Source organism: Penaeus vannamei, chromosome 32 (genome assembly GCF_042767895.1).
Source record: "Penaeus vannamei isolate JL-2024 chromosome 32, ASM4276789v1, whole genome shotgun sequence".
NCBI lineage: Eukaryota > Metazoa > Arthropoda > Malacostraca > Decapoda > Penaeidae > Penaeus > Penaeus vannamei.
The window spans coordinates 14,142,883-14,162,882 of NC_091580.1; the positions used below are offsets into that span (position 1 = coordinate 14,142,883).

Genomic DNA, 20,000 nt, shown 5'->3' on the forward strand with positions numbered 1-20,000 from the left:
TCGGCAATAAACGCCGAGACAATAACGGGAGTGGATGTGTTAGCATTGCTCTGCCTGGGGAGGGGTGAGGGGGTGCCTTCAAAGAGGGTACCTGGAAACACTGCACAACATTATTAACACTGCCTTTAGACGAAGCATGGTGCACTGAAACACCACACAATGCAGAGAACAGCTGATGATTCTGTGAATTGCAGGAGTAAAGATGGCGGCTGATGATGGGTACGACCAAGTTTGCCAATCTGTTGTCCCAGGGTTTTCACTGCGCCATGTGAGACTTCCAAACATTGTTATGAAGGTGGAAGTAAACACTGTAGGTTCACTTAACCCCTGGGTTTATTCTGAGATAGAGAGCAGGCGTGCTAACGAGAGAAAGAATGCGTCCTTTCACGCCAGTTACCTCAGGTCAGAAAACAAAACATAGCTGTGATGTCATACAGTGTGCAGTAAAAAAGTCATGCAAGCCACGTATGTCTTACAAAAGAGGAGACACAAGTCCAATAGGTATGGTTAATATAGATGTGGATAATGTACATTGTGTACATACATGTTTTATAAATCAATGGCACTTCACGTATCCACACTACCATCACTTGTAAGCACTGATGAGCACTCTACAGTTGGTGGTGGGCAAGATGCAACTGAAATCAGTCTAGCGACTTCCGTGACATATTCTACTGTCATATGACTACTGCAAAGCTGCAATAAAATTTAGAGATAATTGCAAAACTTTGTATTTTAATGTGTACAAGATTACATAATACCAGAGCTGATCGCCGGCAGCCGCGAAACGGAAGGAAACGGTTGTGCAAGAGGTTGATAATGTCACCTGTATTACTCACTGGCCAAATGTCATTCAAGTGCTACACTCAAGGAGCATGCCTGTTTCTGCTTTTAGTATTGGTGATCAAATGAAAAGTATCAAAATTACTAGTCCTGCTTTGATATACAAGTACATATTCAGATATTGTGAAAATGAAATTTTCACATGACAAGATGTGAGCAGGAGCTGGAGGAATGATGTAGGTGACGCTATCAATCTCGCGTGTGCTCCACGACGCCTGTCAAACCTTGTATTCCATGGATTTTGATGTTTGCGAGGCCTCCACTCAACCTGTTGGACGCCATACGTAACTGTTTGACAGTTAACTGCAATGTTACGTTTCTAGGCATCATAGCACCATGGTTAAGGAATACCCTTGAAGTGTGAAGCATGGAATGTTTTTATAATAAGTGACTAATTTTACAGAACACACTTCTTCCATATCACTTATAGAATTATATTACCAAGGCAGAGCCTACTAAAGCAGGAGAAATTGGTCGGATATATTTCTGTGATAATCAAGAATTGCTATCCAGTCCATTTGTCTTTGAGCTCCTGCATTTAACCAAGCAAATTTTTTACCAAGGTGAGTTATGTTGAACTCGAATGTGTATTTATCATTCAGATGCATCTGTTTGATGCCGGCATGTTCACGCAAGATGCCGCATATGTAAACATCGTCTACCCATAAGAAAGGGGCCACCTTAGACGCTTCCAGGAGACGGGGAATTTGCTTGGTCTGTAGAATCCACATGCCTCCCGCGCAATAATATGGGTATTCCAATGCAGGGTATTCTGCCACGTCTACGCTCCACTTGCCTTTCCTTAAAACCGGACTAGTCCCAGAGTGACACAGGAATTTTTCGGTTGAGTTGGCATCTACACTCTGCAGCACCTTGGCCAAGGCGAACACATCGATGAGAATGTCGTCATCAGCGTGCAAAGTCCAAGGCACCTGCATACAGCGCAGCATAACCCAATTGAGAGACGCTAAGGCCTTGTATACAAGAAGTCTGTACTCGTCCTTGTAGTCAATCTGATGAGTAGAGCACAAATGACATGATTAGTTTCATATTCTCTGATCGTAAAATAATCGCTTAATAACTATAAAGCTATAAAACTCCCATGATTTATTTATGCAGAGCGATTTTTAGGTTTTATTAGAGAAGGGAAAAACATTAGAACTAAAGCACAGTGTGGCATACAACTGTTGTTGGTTTTATTCATACACAATAATATATACATTATCAAACAATATTACGTCCTGGAAATGACATTAAAGACAGGAAAACAATGTCCTAATTTAGCTAATGCTGGAAACACTGAACTTGTAAACACTAAGCAGTAGTTATTCATGAAATGATACAACTTATTTTCTTATTAATAATCAATGCGATATACATGCTGTAACTGCAGATAAGAAAGCTCATAAAAAAGTTACATTTGTTCAAGAAAAATAGATACATCATACTGTAGAGTTACGTATTTTTGTTACAGGAACGCGCCCTGGATTCATGGATTAGCTTATGCGAACGGGTGGTTGTGTTGCCCACTTAGGGTGTTCACTTTTATTTTTAATGCCTTCTCTGACGACCTTTTGGCAAGCCCTTGCCCTTTTTCTAAACACCCCACCTCCAGAAGTATAGTTAATAAGTTTTGGGTCTGATAGGAGCTTGTTTAACCCACACTCAAATCTCTTACAATTTGGATACTTGGCAACCCCTGCCATGACGCGCCATGGAGTCACCACAGAGGGCAGTTGGCGGGTAACCTTGACTGTGGAGAGGTATGAGTGTGGCTGGGGAGGACTTTTAACTTGATCTTTGATATTTTCGTGTATTGTGCCTCACTGTGATGTTTTATTATGTACGGCGACCCTGTTGCCAGTGATTTCCCGTGCTTTCTGTGATCGAGGCTGTAGTAGCATAGTGCTCACTAAATAAAGCTGTACACATGAACAGCTGTGTTTACTCACTCCCGTAGGTGGTAGTCAGACCGGCTTTTCCCACATCTTATTCACGGTTTGAGGATTACTCATCAGCTCCTGTAGCAGGGTGAGTGTCGATGCCCCCACCCTTTAACCACACTACAGTACATTTCAACATAGTTACCATGTCTTATCATAATAAATGTCTCAATTGACGCTTTTTTGTAAAGGCCTTTTTTCCGGTGCCAAGAAACTGTATAACTACACTAGAAAGTATCGTTTTTTTCATTTGCGACTTCTGGCCGATTGCGACAGCAACGCTGCCGAAGCTTCTACGCTGTGCCACAGTTGCGGCTCCACCCCCATTCCTAGGAATTAGACTCGAGTTGACGAATCTGATTTTGTTTTTGAATTGTATGAATTAACAAATCACTGGTTTACTGATGTAACATTAGGAAATAACAATAAATACAAGTTATTAGTTATCAACATCAGATTACAAATCAAACGACGGAAAACTATCGAAATCAGTTGAAAATCCGCGGGCCCTCAGCGCCTCCCATCATACTTCTTCATTCGTCCATCGACACTGGTTTCGAAGGTCACACTTCTTTAAATATTTTGAAAATGACACAATTTATCGATTGATATCAACTACATTCAAAAGGATATAAGTTTACGTCTACATATTCAATTATACATACATAATGGTAATTGTTGTAGAGAGCGACGCACCCTCCCAGAGACTAAGGCGAAAAAAAATGATGTTTTTCTGCATGAAATCCTATGATTTCATCGATTTTCGGCGTTGTTTCTTCTGCGAATGAATCGTACAGGAGATCGAGTACCATTTCTCCATCGGGGTAAAACAAGCTTAAATAAGAAGAATATCGATCAAAAATGCGTAAAACTAGCACAAAAAACGCTTAAAATCGGTCAATGAAACTCTACAGATGTAACCACCATCTTTGAAATTTTACGGGCCGACGCACCAGAAATCAAAAACTCTACGGGAACCCAACCCACACTTCGACAAAACTCTATGGGAATTCATACGTTCCAATCCCTCCAAAAAACCTACTGACTAATAAACCAACCTAAAATATTAATATAAATTGCCGTGACCAGGCGTGCCCTTCGAGCACTGCCCGAGGGGAGGGTTGATGGGGGGCAAGCCCCCCAACGCCCCCAGGATACATTCTCTCCACCACGGTATGTACGGCAAGACAGAGCTGCATTCACACCATAAAATATTAAACCAAATACCTTTATATCCGGAAACTGAAACTTTCATTTCTTTGTACTGTTGGGATTGCTTCGATTTTAATCACCTTTTTCGTCATTTGGAGCTCTTGAAGGTCTCAGATATAAAACTGGAATGGTTACCAAAGTAATTATTCTTTCATTCCACTCTAAAAGTCTTAAAAAGTACCCATAATCAACACAACACTGGAAGCTCAACATTTCTCTCTGGCTTTCAATCTCGAAATGAGCGGTATGGTGAGCTGTCAGCTTTCAATCTCGAAATGAGCGGTATGGTGAGCTGTCAACCTGTAGCTGGCGCAAGAAAGTGTGAAACACTCGATACGCAGGATTCTATATAAGGGTATAGATAAATATAAAAATATGCAAATGAAGTATAATAACATTACTAAAAGACAAATGCGTACCAGCAGACACAGATAATTAGCCATATATAGTTTTGACAAGCGCGTAATGATACACGGATTAGTTCGCGGATGCAAAAATGCGTTCGTGGGTCAGTGTTGTGTTTTTCCTCGCAAGGTAAATAAGCTCATCGACTTTGAATTTGAAAGGCGGCCGCGCGTTATATTTTCGTCAATTAACGGTGACTATAAGGCCGGCGCATCTTAAACTATATGCTATCCCCTTCTACTTTTCCCGCTCTAAAAGATACCGGTGTCCATTTCCCTCTATCTATGCGCGTCCGTCTCTGTAACCTCTACCCATAAATGATACAAGAAAAACAGTAACAAGCCTTACATGACATATCGCAGAAAAATTAATACGAAAGCATATAAAGCTTAAACTCTATTTTGTTATATATGGTAGTATTGTATATTTTTAATATTATATTTCTGCATGTATGTGTATATATACATAAACATCCATAAATGCATATAGATGGGTATGTATATGTGTAATATATATATATATATATATATATATATATATATATATATATATATATATATATATATATATATGCATGTGTGTATACAAATGTGTTTAAATATTTATATGTATGTGTGTGTATACTGTATATATAGGTATGTATGTATGTACACATTTCTGTATGTATATATATATATATATATATATATATATATATATATATATATATATATATATATGTGTGTGTGTGTGTGTGTGTGTGTGTGTGTGTGTGTGTGTGTGTTTAATTTATTTGAACAGGGGAATATATTTTAGTTTTCCTTTAAAGACATTTTCATTTTCATCAGACTATCTGTAGTCACAAAAAATTATAAAGACATAGTCTATAGGAAAAAGAAAAATTACAGACATTTCCATCCGTCGGTCGTCTATTGTTTCTGTTTAGAATTCCAGCCCTGCATGTAAATCCACCAAAGTCTGTCTTTAATAGAAGTGACTATTGATTCTACTTTGGAATTAGTTGCTTACAAAGTAAAAATCAACAGCATGTATTTGGCTATATGTTGAATTTACTTCAGGATAGTCTGCCACAAAACAAATTTACTTATGGGGATTTCAATGCTCATAATACTGTATTGGGTTCCCTGGTGAATGATAGAGTTGAGCAAATAGTTAAGCTTGTTACCGATTTAGATTAGTCCTTTTGAATGGTGGTAGTCCGATGCATGCGGACGATAATCCCCGGTAATTTTAGCTTTCTTGACCTATCTTTGGTCTTCAACAGTAGCAGCCAAGTTCCTGTGGCACACCATTGATGATTTGTTGGGAAGCAATAACTTTCCTATTTGGATTAATTTAAATATTCATGCGACACAATGATAACGCCTTCAGCACCTAAATTTAATTTAAAGAGAGCAGACTGGATGGGCTTCTCAAGGAGCGTCAAGCTCGAACTTGTTGGAGAAACCATTGATGGTAAAGTAAACAATGTTTAAAATTCCATGGAGCAATGATATTCATTCCCAAGACTTCAACAGATAGCATTAGGCACAGAGTTCGATGATGGGCACCAGATTGCCAGAGGGAACTGTGTGAACACAATAAGGCTTGCAGGCTTTTAAAAAAATAACCTAATATCGAAAACTTTTGCAACAAGCTACCAAGAACTAGGACTTACAGAACAATCAGCCATAAAAATTATTGAAACTATCCTGGTATGAACTAATATGAAATGAACGAACGTCATCACAGCAGTAATTTCATCTAATGTCACTTCAGCTGGGTCTTCTGGGCATCACAAACACAGAGCCAAAGTCCCATAGAGTGACTTTAGGCCTTTAGCCTTGCAACATACATATTCTTTTAAAATGAATCAGATTTAGAGGTCCAATGTCGCATATCTTAAGTTATACATCTAATACATTTTCTATAAAGAATTGCGGGTGTATTCTATGCTGTTTAATGTTGTTATATTATTGGTTTAATAATGTATATATTGTTCATTGTTTTAGGCAGTGCAATGAACAAGACAGTAATGCAGGGAGTCCTATAATCATCAGAATCTGACTTTACGCACTGTAACTGTAATCTAATAATCATCTGCTTATGATAACGTATGGATCAATTTCAATATTTATATCCGTTTTCTTTATCATCTAATATTTAGAAAATTGCAGAAATACTGCTCCAAAAGAGCTGCCAGCCCTGTGTACATGGCAACTCCGCTTCCACCCCTACCCTCTCGATCCGTTTGACAAATGGTAGTTCCTCAGCAAAACTACATCAGAAGCAAAATTCGTTAAGAGCTTATTTTCTGTGCAGAAGTGGAGTAAGCCTTTAAGGACTCTCCTCGTTCTCACAGATGTTCTGGGTGGTTCAGTGAAAAACAATTTTGTGTTGTATTGTCATGGTCGCGGCTCTCGCCAATGTACGAGTCTCCCCTAAAGACTTTAAAAGATAGTAAATGCCAAGAGAAGGTAGCATAAACTCTCCCCAAGAGCTCGCTCACGGAAGCAGCAGTCCTACAGGGAGCAAAGTGAATATATATATATATATATATATATATATATATATATATATATATATATATATATATATATATATATATCCCTGGAAGCCTGCAGTCACTGGTTTAGCTTTTCCACTCGTGTATCACTCGCATTATGGATGTCTTTATGCCCAAACCTAAACGGAAACCAAAACAGCAATAAATAAAAAGTCATGTGACACAGGAGTGACCTTGGTGTCTAAGACCTTGTTTTTGCGCGGCATCATTGCTTCTGTGATAACGTAAATTACGTAAATTTATCCCTTTGTGGATTTATGTTGCATTGTGTTTTCCCTGCACCTTAAGTGCTCTTGATTTTGCAGCAGACACGAGACTAGAGTAGTTGTAGTCAACACCCACATCAAACCTGCAGCCCTTGCGGGCATTGAGGCCCAGTAGTCTGGGGCGTCATTTGGCGCACTTTTTCTTGTTCTAAATTCCTTCCCTTTCTTAATGTGACTGCCATACTCTCTCTTAGTTATTACTGATAGGTTGATAACAATATTTAAGGGTTTACTTGTCCCTTCAAGACAACGTCACTCTTCCTTGACCCATGACTCTTCTAAGACCAAATCGACTATGAACAACGGAACCCCTACCAATGCAAGGTATTTGCCTGTAAGATGCGTGAATGAAAATCAGTCTCTTCTGAACGTTAACCTCATCATCAAAGTACTTGATAGCCAAGTGGATGGCGACTTTGTCAAAAAGTAACTATTCCTTTTGGCCCAAATACCTGAAAGGGAGTAATCTTTCACAGGGATTTGAGAACAATGGATGTAAGTGAAATTTTTTAAAATATGAAATACCAAGGCATAGTAGACGTGAACTGCAAGATCAAGAAAGACAAGAATAAGCGAACCAAAACTGGATTGTGTTTTATGAACTTTACTTAAAGTGAAATTCTTGATTATGTCTTTATCGGATACGAATTTGTACAAGACCTAATGTTCAACGATTAGGACACATAAATTTACTAGTGGTAAATATGCTGGAGCTCATCACACTACTGAATGTACCAGGACACTCTCGTGTGCTAACTGTGGAGGTTCCCATCAGTCTGGCTCTGCCAAATACAGCAGCCTGAAGGAGACTGAAATATTAGCATACATGAGAGGTCATTATGTTAGTTACCGTGAAGACAAGAGCAAATCTGAAGGTTTGACCAGCAAATCCAATATTTTGCACATATAGTTTGCAGCGAAGGATAAGGAATTTGATGATTTGAAGAAAATGGTTAAATAATTAATGGCTCAAATTAAAGAATTTAATAATACAATTATACCAAATGCTGAATCAACTCAAGAAAAAAAGCAATGTAAAGAGGAGGATACAAAATCACAATCTGGATCACACCTCGTCCAGTTGGCTCCTGATAGTGCTTCATAAGGTTTTGGTATGTTCCTCCGAGCAGATGTGTCTCCCTGGCAATGAGATACAGGGCATGGAGGCCAATGTCTCCCAAAATACCCATGGGAGGCCCCTGGGTAGCATAGAAGAGGACGAACCTCCCTTTCAGAAAAAGAAAATTTAAACCAGCATACAAGGCACTTCCAAATCTCATAAAATACAATCTTTGCATTAGGTATTGTACAATGGAACTGTTTTAGGCGTTTTTTTTTTCGATATTTCGATTTTTCTTGCCAATTTTGATGAAACACAGGATCCTTAGACTTTTTTGGTTTTTTAATTATTGTCAAAAAATCGAAAAAAAACATTTAAAAAATTATCAGTTTCAGGGAGTATATCAGATCCAGGAAAAAAAAAGTCTTTCTGATGTTATTTTTAAACAGATTCATCCTAAATCTCGTGCTTGCTGCAAGCACTTTTTTCGATTTAGACTTTTTTTACTATAAATTTTTGATGTAACCGACTATTAGAAAAATCAAAAGTGTGATTTTTTCTTTACATATGTCTTTTTTACAAGATTGTACAAGCAAAAATCGCAAAAACTAAATGCAATAAGCACTAGATTTTTCATTTAGCCATAAAATATTTACTTCAGATTAAAATTGAATTTTCTAGAATTTTTTGAAGATTACAGAGGTGGTTTCGAGAAATTGACATTTTTCGATTTCTCATTTTTTCATGATTATTTTTGTATTAACAAAACAAGATATAAGAGTAGTCTTCCACCATAGTCCTCTATCATCTACCTGCATTCTGAAAACTAGCAGACAATGCTAGAATGTAGGCCCACATCGACCATAAAAAAAGAAAGAAAGAAAAAAAAACATACAGCTATTCTGATATGATAGCTGCATAGAACAATCGGTAATTTTCTATATTACCTCCGCCGCTCCGATATCGACGATTTTGGTATCGTTGGATTCCTCTCACTGTCCACATTACAAATATATAGTTTATTTGTGTTTTTTATTGCGCGGAAACCCCTCGTTAGCGACAAACTTGGCCCCGATAGGAGGGGAGGGCATGAAAGGTTCCAGGGAAAATGCGGGATTAAATCACACTAATAAAAACGTACCCCCACTTTTGGGGGGAAGGTTTGCCTTTTCGAAATATTTTGCTCATAGGTCAAACTATATATGATAAAAACAAAGAAAATAAAATGCTCCATATGATCGGCATATCATTATTTATTTGTATGAAAACATTCTTTGTTATTGTTTTTTGGACGCTTGCCAGATTTAAAAAAAAAAAAAAATACTCTGAAAAGGAAGGTTGGTCTCATCTTATGTGGAACTTAAGCTTTCAGAAAATAATCTCATTTTAAAAAGTTATATCTAATCATTACGTCACAATTGCCGATTTTCTAAGGTAAGATGAAAAATATATATTTCGGTCGACATCGAAAAGGGCCACTGCCACCTAGAAACAACAATCGGCCTTGAAATTTTCAGGGAAGAAGTGGAGGCCTTGGAACTCCTTGGAAATGCATTTAATTCGATTTCGGCAAGATGGGCGAAAAACGGCGAAAGAAGACCGGACGGGTCCCTTAACATAATATTCATGCAATAAACTACCTAAAGCTTTCTTAGAAAATTACGCATACCCATTGAAGGGTTCGTCATTACCCAAGCAAGGATACTGGTAATAACAAAATAAGGGAAACGACTGTTATGCCAAAGTCTGCTTTCCGTCGGGCTCTCCAACGAAGTTAAAGAGAGTTTATTATGGGCCGTACTTTCAAAGTCTACCGCCACCACTGGTGCTGGCGTCCAAGTGCCGGTGGACCAGTTTCGTACTTTAAACACCCGAACTTCGAACGCCTGGCGTTCCGACGCCCCGAACTGGCGTTATATTATTGGAACCTGAGTGGCGGTGGAGCGCCAGCATGAATGACACGTGATTTTCATGGTGGCGTTCGACATTGTTCATCTATACTGTTAAGCCTACACTCAACGAATATTTATCTAATAATAGGCAAAACGACACAGAAAATTTTGATAGTGTTTTTTATGATCATTTAGCAATTATTTTACAATCGAAATATTTTGAGAAGACTTTACTGCGTATGTTAGAATCTATCCCAACACTTCTCGCCTCACTGAGGTCGCCTTATTTCAACGTTATTTCATAATAATTCGCTGAACATGAAGCAAATGCATTTTGTATAATCTTCAATGCGCATTACATAGTATTAAAAACATGATGATAATATGCAAGAATCACAAATATTTCGCAATTTCCTAGTCTTGGCATAGCCGAAATATTACTTATGACTTGCATTGTATGCCTGTGTGTGTACACACATACACACACGATATATATATATATATATATATATATATATATATATATATATATATATATATATATATATATATATATATATATATATATAATTATATATATATATAATACATAAGTATATATACATACATATATATACATATATATTTATACATATATACACATTATTATATATATATTTGCATATGTTTGAATACACACACACTATATACATATATGTATATAGATAGATAGCTATGTGTGTGTAAATAAATGTATATATTTATGTATGGGCATACACATAACATTGGTATTACTGATAGGCTACATGTAGACTGCAATTGAAATTAGTAGATAATCTTGAATGATCCCAGGAATTTGTGAATATATGTTTCCAGGAAATATTACAGTAAGATGCAAAAAATTTCCAAAGATAGGTCGTCTTCCTGACAGCACAGCCATGCAAACACGGTCAAAAATGTCAGGGTATTACTGAGTTTCCTGGTGTATCAGGGGAAATTGGCATTTTAGAGACAGTGTGCATGTCATCCTGCTTTAGAATTATATGTGGTGCTTGTACATGACATCTGTAAAACTGCAGATTTTTGGTAAACATTGACTGCAGCACAGAATTAGAGCAACCTCAGTACATAGAATGTTTGCTTGAAAATATTGTGTGTATGCCCTCATATCTCATTTCTAATGTAAGGAACCCTACTATAGGTTCTGAACTAAGATATGATGCAATTCATTGAAGAATTATGAATTTGATTGCGAGAAGACATTTGATATGTGTCAGAGAAGATTAATTTGTGACAATTTTCACATAAACATGGTCATTTAACAATGGGTTATTAATCGTACAAATGAACATGTAAATAGTAATACTATTGACAATCAAGATTACAATGAGAGGGAAAGGGTAAAATTGACAGGTTAGAAGGATTAAGGGGATAAAAGTAGGCATTATAAATACTGTGAATGTATATGTGCCTGCTTGTATATGTTAGAAAGATTATGAATATGTGTGATAGTATTAAGGTGTAAGTGCATGTGCATGCACTTATTTCTATAAGATAAGCTGTAGGTTAATAATATTTTATTGGTATTTGAAGTGATAGCCTAGATGAAAAAGTCAACAAGCATCAAATTTCGCGCCAATTTCATGTTTTGATTCGCTAGATAGTAGCGGTTATTGTCGGAGTTAGCACTTTTCGTGGCGGCCGAACGCCAGCAGTGGCGCTGGCGGTCCCTGGCGTTGCCTTGTTTTTAGAGTAAGGATTCGAGTCGCTCGTGAGCGCCAGACCGCGAGCGCCTCCGTATGTCTATGCCCTTACATAAATATGTACATTTGGTTATATATATATATATATATATATATATATATATATATATATATATATATATATATATATATATATATATATATATATTTATATATATATACATATATACATATACATATACATAAGCATATACATATATATATATATATATATATACATACATACATATACATATACATATACATATGTATATACATATATATATACATATATATACATACATATATATATATTATATATAGATTATATATATATATATATATACATATATATACACATATATATGCACACACACACACACACAAATAGATTGATAAATTGATAGATCATAGGTTTATATATATATATATATATTGTAACACACCTAACTGTGTTATGGTTATGCTTTATTGGTTAACTTTCTTAGTGTTGATGGTGGTTAATTAAATACGCCAAACTAAGGTACTCGTTTTCTTGGGTTTGATCATTTATTCGTCCTACAAAACGGTCCAACTGTAAGGAATCAGAACATGCCTACTTAGAAACATGAAAACATATAGCATCATTGACACTTAAATAATTATCCTTCATAATCTTGAAATTAACATAAGAAATTAACATAAGGCCTTGAAAGGTAAAGAATAAATCACAGATATTACTGTTACTGTAACGTTGCCTCTTTCATGTCATGTTTGAAAGGGAAAGATATACAAAATCCTAAATAAACACTAGTCCACATGATTCTACTGGTTTTGACTCAGTTTCTGGCGTTTTCCAGGTGTTGACGCTATCATAATCCATCACATTGAAGAGTTTTATATAAAGCACATTACCAGCTTCACAAACACAAATGGCTGCTCACATGTCTCACTTTCATCCGCTTCGCAACAGAGGGCAGCACCCTACGTTGGCGGGAAATTCAAAATAGCTTAAACCAGGTTTTATATATATATATATGCCAGTTTTGCTATACGGTAGCGAAACCTGGACATTGTCCTGTGCCTTGGAGGCTCGTCTTGAAGCCTTTTGCAATAGGTCCTTGCGCCAGATCATGGGGTACTGTTGGCGGGACCATGTGTCCAACCAACGGTTGCACCGTGAGACTGGCACAAGCCCTGTTATCTGCACAATCCGTGATCGCCAACTCAGGCTATACGGCCACCTGGCTCGCTTTCCTCAGGATGATCCTGCCCATCAGGTCGTCTCTATTCGAGACAACCCTGGGTGGAGGAGGCCTGTGGGACGACCGAGGAAGTCATGGCTTGGGCAGATCGACCAAACCTGCCGTGAAGAACTAGAGATGGGCCGAGTCCCTGCCTGGCGTCTAGCCATGAGGGATCCTCGTAGGTGGAAGCGAAGGGTGGATGCGGCTATGCGCCCCCGTCGGCGTCAGCCCCCATGATGATGATGATGATATATATATATATATATATATATATATATATATATATATATATATATATATATAGTGGCAATAGACTTTTAAAGCACGGCCCATAGAGCCGTACTTTAAAACCCTACCGCCAACCTGGCGTTGGCGCTCAACTGGCGGTGGACCAGTTTCGTACTCTAAACACTCCAACTTCCGACGTTCCGACACTTTGAACTGGCGTTATATTATTGGAACTTGAGTGGTGGTGGAGCGCCAGCTTGAATGTGTTTTTCATGGTGGCGTTCGAGAGTTTTCTTCTTTACTGTTAAGCCTGCACTCAACGAACATTTATTTCATAATAGGCAAAACGAAACAGAAAATTTGGATAGTGTTTGTGTGATTGTTTAACAATTATTTTGAAATAGAAATATTTTGAGAAGACTTTACTGTGTATGTTAGAATCTATCCCAACATTTCTCACTTCACTTAGGTCCCCTTATTTCAATGTTATTTCTTAATTTGCATTACCGCATTTTGCATTTTTATCATGAACATTATAACCTCTCCGATCGGAATCCGATCCCTCGGAAGTTCAAAGTTGATGCTGCACTGTATGGTGCAATATTAGTAACGATGATGTTAATGAGGATATTATTGCACTAAATACTAGTTTAAATGTATTTACGCGCACGCGCGTGTATGTGTGCATATATGTATATATATTATATATACATACAGAAATGTGTACATACATACATACCTATATATACAGTATACACACACATATAAATATTTAAACACATTTGTATACACACATGCATATATATATATATATATATATATATATATATATATATATATATATATATATATATATATACATCTATATGCATTTATGTGTGTATATGTATATATACACATATATGTAGAAATATAATATTAAAAATATACACTACTACCATATACAACAAAATAGAGTTTAAGCTTTATATGCTTTCGTATTAATTTTTCTGCGATATGTCATGTAAGGCTTGTTACTGTTCTCTTATATCATATATGGGTAGAGGTTACAGAGACGGACGCGCGTAGATAGAGGGAAATGGACACCGCTATCTTAAAGAGCGGGAAAAATAGAAGGGGAAAGCATATAGTTTAAGATGCGCCGGCCTTATAGTCACCGCTAATTGACGAAAATATAACGCGCGGCCGCCTTTTAAATTCAAATTCGATGAGCTTATTTACCTTACGAGGAAAAACACAACACTGACCCACGAATGCAGTATCATTACGCGCTTGTCGAAACGATATATGGCTAATTATCTGTGTCTGCTGGTACGCATTTAAGCCTTTAAAGTCTTTTAGTAATGTTATTATACTTCATTTGCATATTTTTATATTTATCTATACCCTCATATAGAATCCTGCGCATCGAGTGTTTCACACTTTCTTGCGCCAGCCACAGGTTGACAGCTCACCATACGCTTATTTCGAGATTGAAAGCCGGTGAGAAATGTTGCGCTTCCAGTGTTGTGTTGATTATGGGATCAATATCCTGAATTCTTGAGTGAACAGGGGATGAGGAGGGTGAGGTAGAGGACTTGAGCCCAGTGTTCTTCAAAAAGCTATATAACATCCACGGGACTTGAAACATTTACGTTATTGTGAGTGATGGGGGGGGGGAGTTAATACCTTGAAGTTGATGAATTTTCTGCCGAAATTCCCGTGTATTGCGAACTCTGTTAAATTCTACTTTTTAAACAAAATTAATCCAATAATTTTGTCGGTCGTTATCAAGACTATCGATAACCTGGGGATAGTACTCGACATAGTAAATGCGATGAAGGCAAAGATGTAGTTCCAATGCCCATCTGTTGTTTGGGAATCGAGCCCATCAAGATTGAACTGAAAGTTTTGTTAACTAAATTTGTATGTAATTGACCCCTAGTCTGCTTGTTTATACCGGAAAGATTGTCTTTCTTTGTTTACTATTGGTGATGTGGAAATTTTGCTAATGATGTGTATATGGTCTGAACCGAAGTTCAGACCGGGATGTAAGTGTGTATGGTAGGCAAATGCTGCCCTGATCCGGAAGACGAGATCAGGGCGGTCCTTTCCTGTGGTTGTGTATGAAGTAAAGAAGTCGGGTCCTATGTAGTGGTCTTTTTGTTTCAAATATAAAAAGGAGTTGCCTACCATGTGCATTGGTAGAGCTGTGGTGTAGTGTGGTGTGAGTGGTGTTGATGTCTCTGGCAAAGAAGACTGGTGGGTTTGGATAGTTAAACAATTTGTTGAAATCGGCAAGAGGCAAATTAGTTAATGCTCTGATATAGGCAGTGGGAAGGATAATGTGGCCCTGTGGGGTGAATATCCTGACTGCCATGAAATCAGGGTGGGTGAATGGGAGCGTGAGAAACTCGGAGGTGTTGGTGGATTTAATGAGAATATAGGACCCCATGTGCAAACCGTCTCCGGTTTGCCTAGATGTGTAACTGTAATGCCGAATTTTATACCAATTACTGATTATAGATTTCAGTAAGACCACATTGGGGCATTCTTGTTCTAGAAAGGTATAAAACATGTTACTTATTGAGAAAAGACACTTTACATTGGCTTGTACGATCATTAGTATGCCTCAATCGACGGTTCCTCGAGGTCAGGAAGAGTCCTGAAAGCAGTACACAGGGTGGAAATCCTGGGAATTGGCGGACCAATTCCTAATGTTTCTGCGCTGTCCCATGGCCCCCCAAGAGGGGAACACGGCAACGGATCCCTCCAGAGGGGCAGGGAGCTCAACCTCGGCAACGGGAACGACTTCGACATCGATCTCGGAGCCATCCCATGAACAGGAGGGTGAGGGATTGGGGGATCTTTTTTGTTTTTTTTAGAGTGCATGTTTAGTGGCGAAATTTGTTTGCGCTTTTGTTCTATGTTCTTTGTAGAGTTTCGTGCTTGTGCAGTTTCTTTGGGTTTTTATTGTGGGTGTTGTTGCAAAATGAGGTGTCAGTGTTAACAGGCGGATTATAAACATCAATAACAATGACACCGTTCTTGGCGGTAACCTGGATGATGGACGTGCCCGATTGTGGGAGGATCGTCCTGTCTATTTTTTTTAGCCACGACCGTGCTTTTTGCCTTCGTCTTGGGGGAGGGAACTGATAAGAAGCCGTGATCTTTCAATTCCTTTTGGCCTTCGGCCGAAAGGAAGGGGGTCAATTCTTGAAGCCATTATGTACTTTAAAGAGGTGTGTGACACCCACCTCAGTGAGAGTGAAGATCTTCTGAAGAGTCACCTCAAAAGAGATGGGCTCTCCATTATAATTTGATTTAGTGACCAATAATTTGTCATAGCGAGGGTGAATGATGGCGGGAATAGGGAATCTAGCAGAGCTAATTAATGACAGGATGATGAAAAGTGAGGAAAATGGTCTCATAAAAGGGCTCCCAGCAGCGTTGGTATGGTAGGGCTGGTCGGGTCGGTACCCTGCCGAACAGGCCAGAGCCCTTATGTGTTCAGCCGAACACCTCTCAGTGAAACCACTGGTTGCCACTATGCTTTGTGCTTTAATTACAAGCACTCTGGTTTGTAATTAAGGTCACTAGCCCAAAGCAGGTATTACGCAAATACACCCAAACTAGGTGCACCAAGGGCCAATTGTCGTCTCCAAGATATAGGGGTGTCAAGTCTCCCTTTAGGCACCTCACCTGACTTATGATTGGTCGACTCCTACCGTGGAACCGCCCAAACCGTCCGAGCTAACATCGCCGATCAGGTTCATAAGCCACCGGACTTGGTCTACCTGTGGTCGCCGGGGGTTGAGTTACACTGAGAAGGCGTCTTCCTAGCTTTTGTCTTCCATCATCATGGCCAAGCTTAAGAAGAAAACACCATCACCTACCTCTGCAGCCAAGAAGACCTCCGCCAGCTCATCAACACAGGGAGACACAGAAGTTCCATTTATCGAAAATAACACTGCACCCTCAGTAAAGATAGTAGAGATCATGACATCACAAAGTGCTCCAGTCTCAAACGTTTTCCAATCCATGCCCACTCTCTCAGCAGCGAAGTCTTCAAGCTTCATCATTTCACCGAACGAAGACTATGCCACATCTATAGTAGCATTGTTAGCCTTAGAGAAGGACTTTCCTTATCCCCAAAGGGGATTACATACTCCAGCTCAAAGACCCTGACACCTTACAGATACTACAGAATACTAAGGATCTTAGCAACAATATGACTGTCATTATACTGTACACCCCACCTCCCAAGAAGATAATCATGGTCCTGGAAAGATACCCACGGCTTTCCACTAAACCGACTTTGCGACCACCCACTTGCCGAGTCTGCCTCTCGCTTGATAGCTCGACCCTCTAAAGAAGAGACGATGTAAGTACAGGTAACCATTCTAGACCCAATTAAAGAAATAAACCTAGGCATCTTCGGCACTTTCCAAGAACATTACCCAGAGCCTACACGCTGCAGCAAATACCACTGTTTTGGTCACCATGTAGCCAAATGCAAAAGTCAAGCACACTGTGGGATTTGCTCTGACCCTCACCTCGCTGACGTCTGCATAACAAAATACAAAGAAGGCAAACATCCGACGGCAAAGTGCCCAAACCGTGGTAAAGGACACCATGCCTGGAACACCGGGTGTCCGGGAAGAGTTGTCTCGCCTATCCTTCTGGTGAACCCATTGCAGTAGTGCAACGAACATCGAGTTTTTCCACAGAAACTCCCCGCCTGGAACAAAACAGCATGCCCTGCCACAGCCAATTCCTCCATGACCAACTCGACCACCAGTGCCAGACCTTCCATCCCTGCCAGACCTAATCCCTCCAAACTAACGCCTCATTACAATAGTTAGAGTTCTAGCTGTGGCAAACCCAGCAATTCTGCACAAGACATAGAATTTTTGGCAACAAAATTGCAGATGGGACAAACACTAGTGGACAAGCAGACTGAAGAGAATCACACTTCTGTCCCAGTCAACACCAGTACCAACTCTTCAACGACGCTAGACAACCTTCTCTACACCACTCAGCAGTCCATCTCCCTCGTCCCTCAGGGTCACCCAAGTCCAAACCCGGTGCATATCACACCCACACCTGAATTTGAGTCATCCAATGGAACTCCACAAAGGAAACATTTCCGAAGATCTTCACCAACTAGTGATATTCAAGAAGATGGGAAACCGCTGGATCAAGATACCCTAAATCACAAAGACCTAACCTCTACCTCTCAGCAGCCACGACTTCGGCCTCCACGTTCCACCAATTGGCACAGTATGTTATTCAACCTTAAATGATAGGTCCCCTCCTGTTATACACATACCGGAAAGTATTCCAGTTGCAGTTAATGGATACCAACATTATATTGAGTCTTGACTTGACTCCAATGATGATTAACACCACTCCAGCATGAAAGATCACTATCCTCCAATGGAATACCTATGGCCTGAAATCTAAATTACCCACCTTTTCCTTAGCCCTAGCAGAAGAAAGTCATGATGTCTCGCTCCTCTCCTCTCATTTGTAGACCTGACAACTTGGTCGCTCGACAATAAAGAGATAAAATCTAGATAGGTTTTATAACCCCAACATTGACGTAACTTAAGGTCAATGCCTCAAAACTGACCCACCTCACTCCCTATATTGAAAGAAATTTCCTTCCGCAATGCTCACATTATACAAACATCCTCACAATAGCTTGTCTAATTATACCCTGTCATAAATACAATGCTAATAAACAAGATCTCAGAAATTATTTCAGAATGAAAAACACTACATTTTACATCAAATCTACTTTCAAGCGTAGAAAACATTCTCCGTAATCACTTTTCTAAGAGACAAAACTATAACCTTATCTAGATTGAAACATTGAATAGGATCCATTTGCTTAATAACCTTGGCCACGTGCCGCTGGTTGATAGCCCCCACTCGTGCATGAACTTTTCACTTTCACGGACCGTTGTATATAACGCAGGAACAACAAATTAATAAATCGTGTGCTACAGAAGTTACCCTGGGGTCCGGGGCCTTTCGCCACGCTCGATATCGTTATTTCTGTTTCATAAAGTAAAACATATCACACGAGACTACAGTAGGTGTAGTCAGCTTCCCACCCCAGACCCGAAGCACTCTTCTACTTAAGGTCAGCTGTAGTGATCGGCTTCGCCAAATATATATCGATCACTCCAGGAGGTAAAGAAATACTTTAGAATATATTTTCTCACTATAACTCTCCCACAGGCAAAAGAAAAAATAATAGTAACATAAAGCGATAACCTCTAGGTGACAACACCCACACCAGGTGGAATCGCGACGTGGCATTAGCTTGCACCACACTTTCCAAATGGGTCTTTTTGACGTCGCCCTTTCCCTCATAATGTCAATTCAACAAGTGTTTAACATGTGATGCATTCTATGTCCTTCGAAATCGCTCCCAGGCTTCAAGGAAAGGCTTTTTATCTCACTAGTAAGATATATATATATATATATATATATATATATATATATATATATATATATATATATATAAGATTACCGAGTTCCATTTGATATTTAGGAATCAATCTTAAATCTCAATTAATTTAATTATTTTACTTAATCTTATTGTGAATCCCTTATTCAAAGTATTTTATTGGGTGTTGTAAGTGATTTTAACCCATTAGTTCTCTTAT

At 38.7% G+C, this 20,000-nt stretch overlaps 1 protein-coding gene across 1 annotated transcript in view; it reads right to left on the reverse strand.

The window, feature by feature from the left end:
- Positions 1–1,202: 1,202 nt before the first annotated feature.
- Positions 1,203–20,000, reverse strand: part of LOC113821507 (beta-1,3-galactosyltransferase 5-like) — a 62,897-nt gene continuing 44,099 nt past the window's right edge. Inside the window, exon 5 of the mRNA XM_070144753.1 lies at positions 1,203–1,856. Within this exon, the coding sequence (XP_070000854.1) occupies positions 1,299–1,856 (558 nt within the window). The 3' untranslated portion in view covers positions 1,203–1,298. The remainder of the gene's footprint in view (positions 1,857–20,000) is intronic.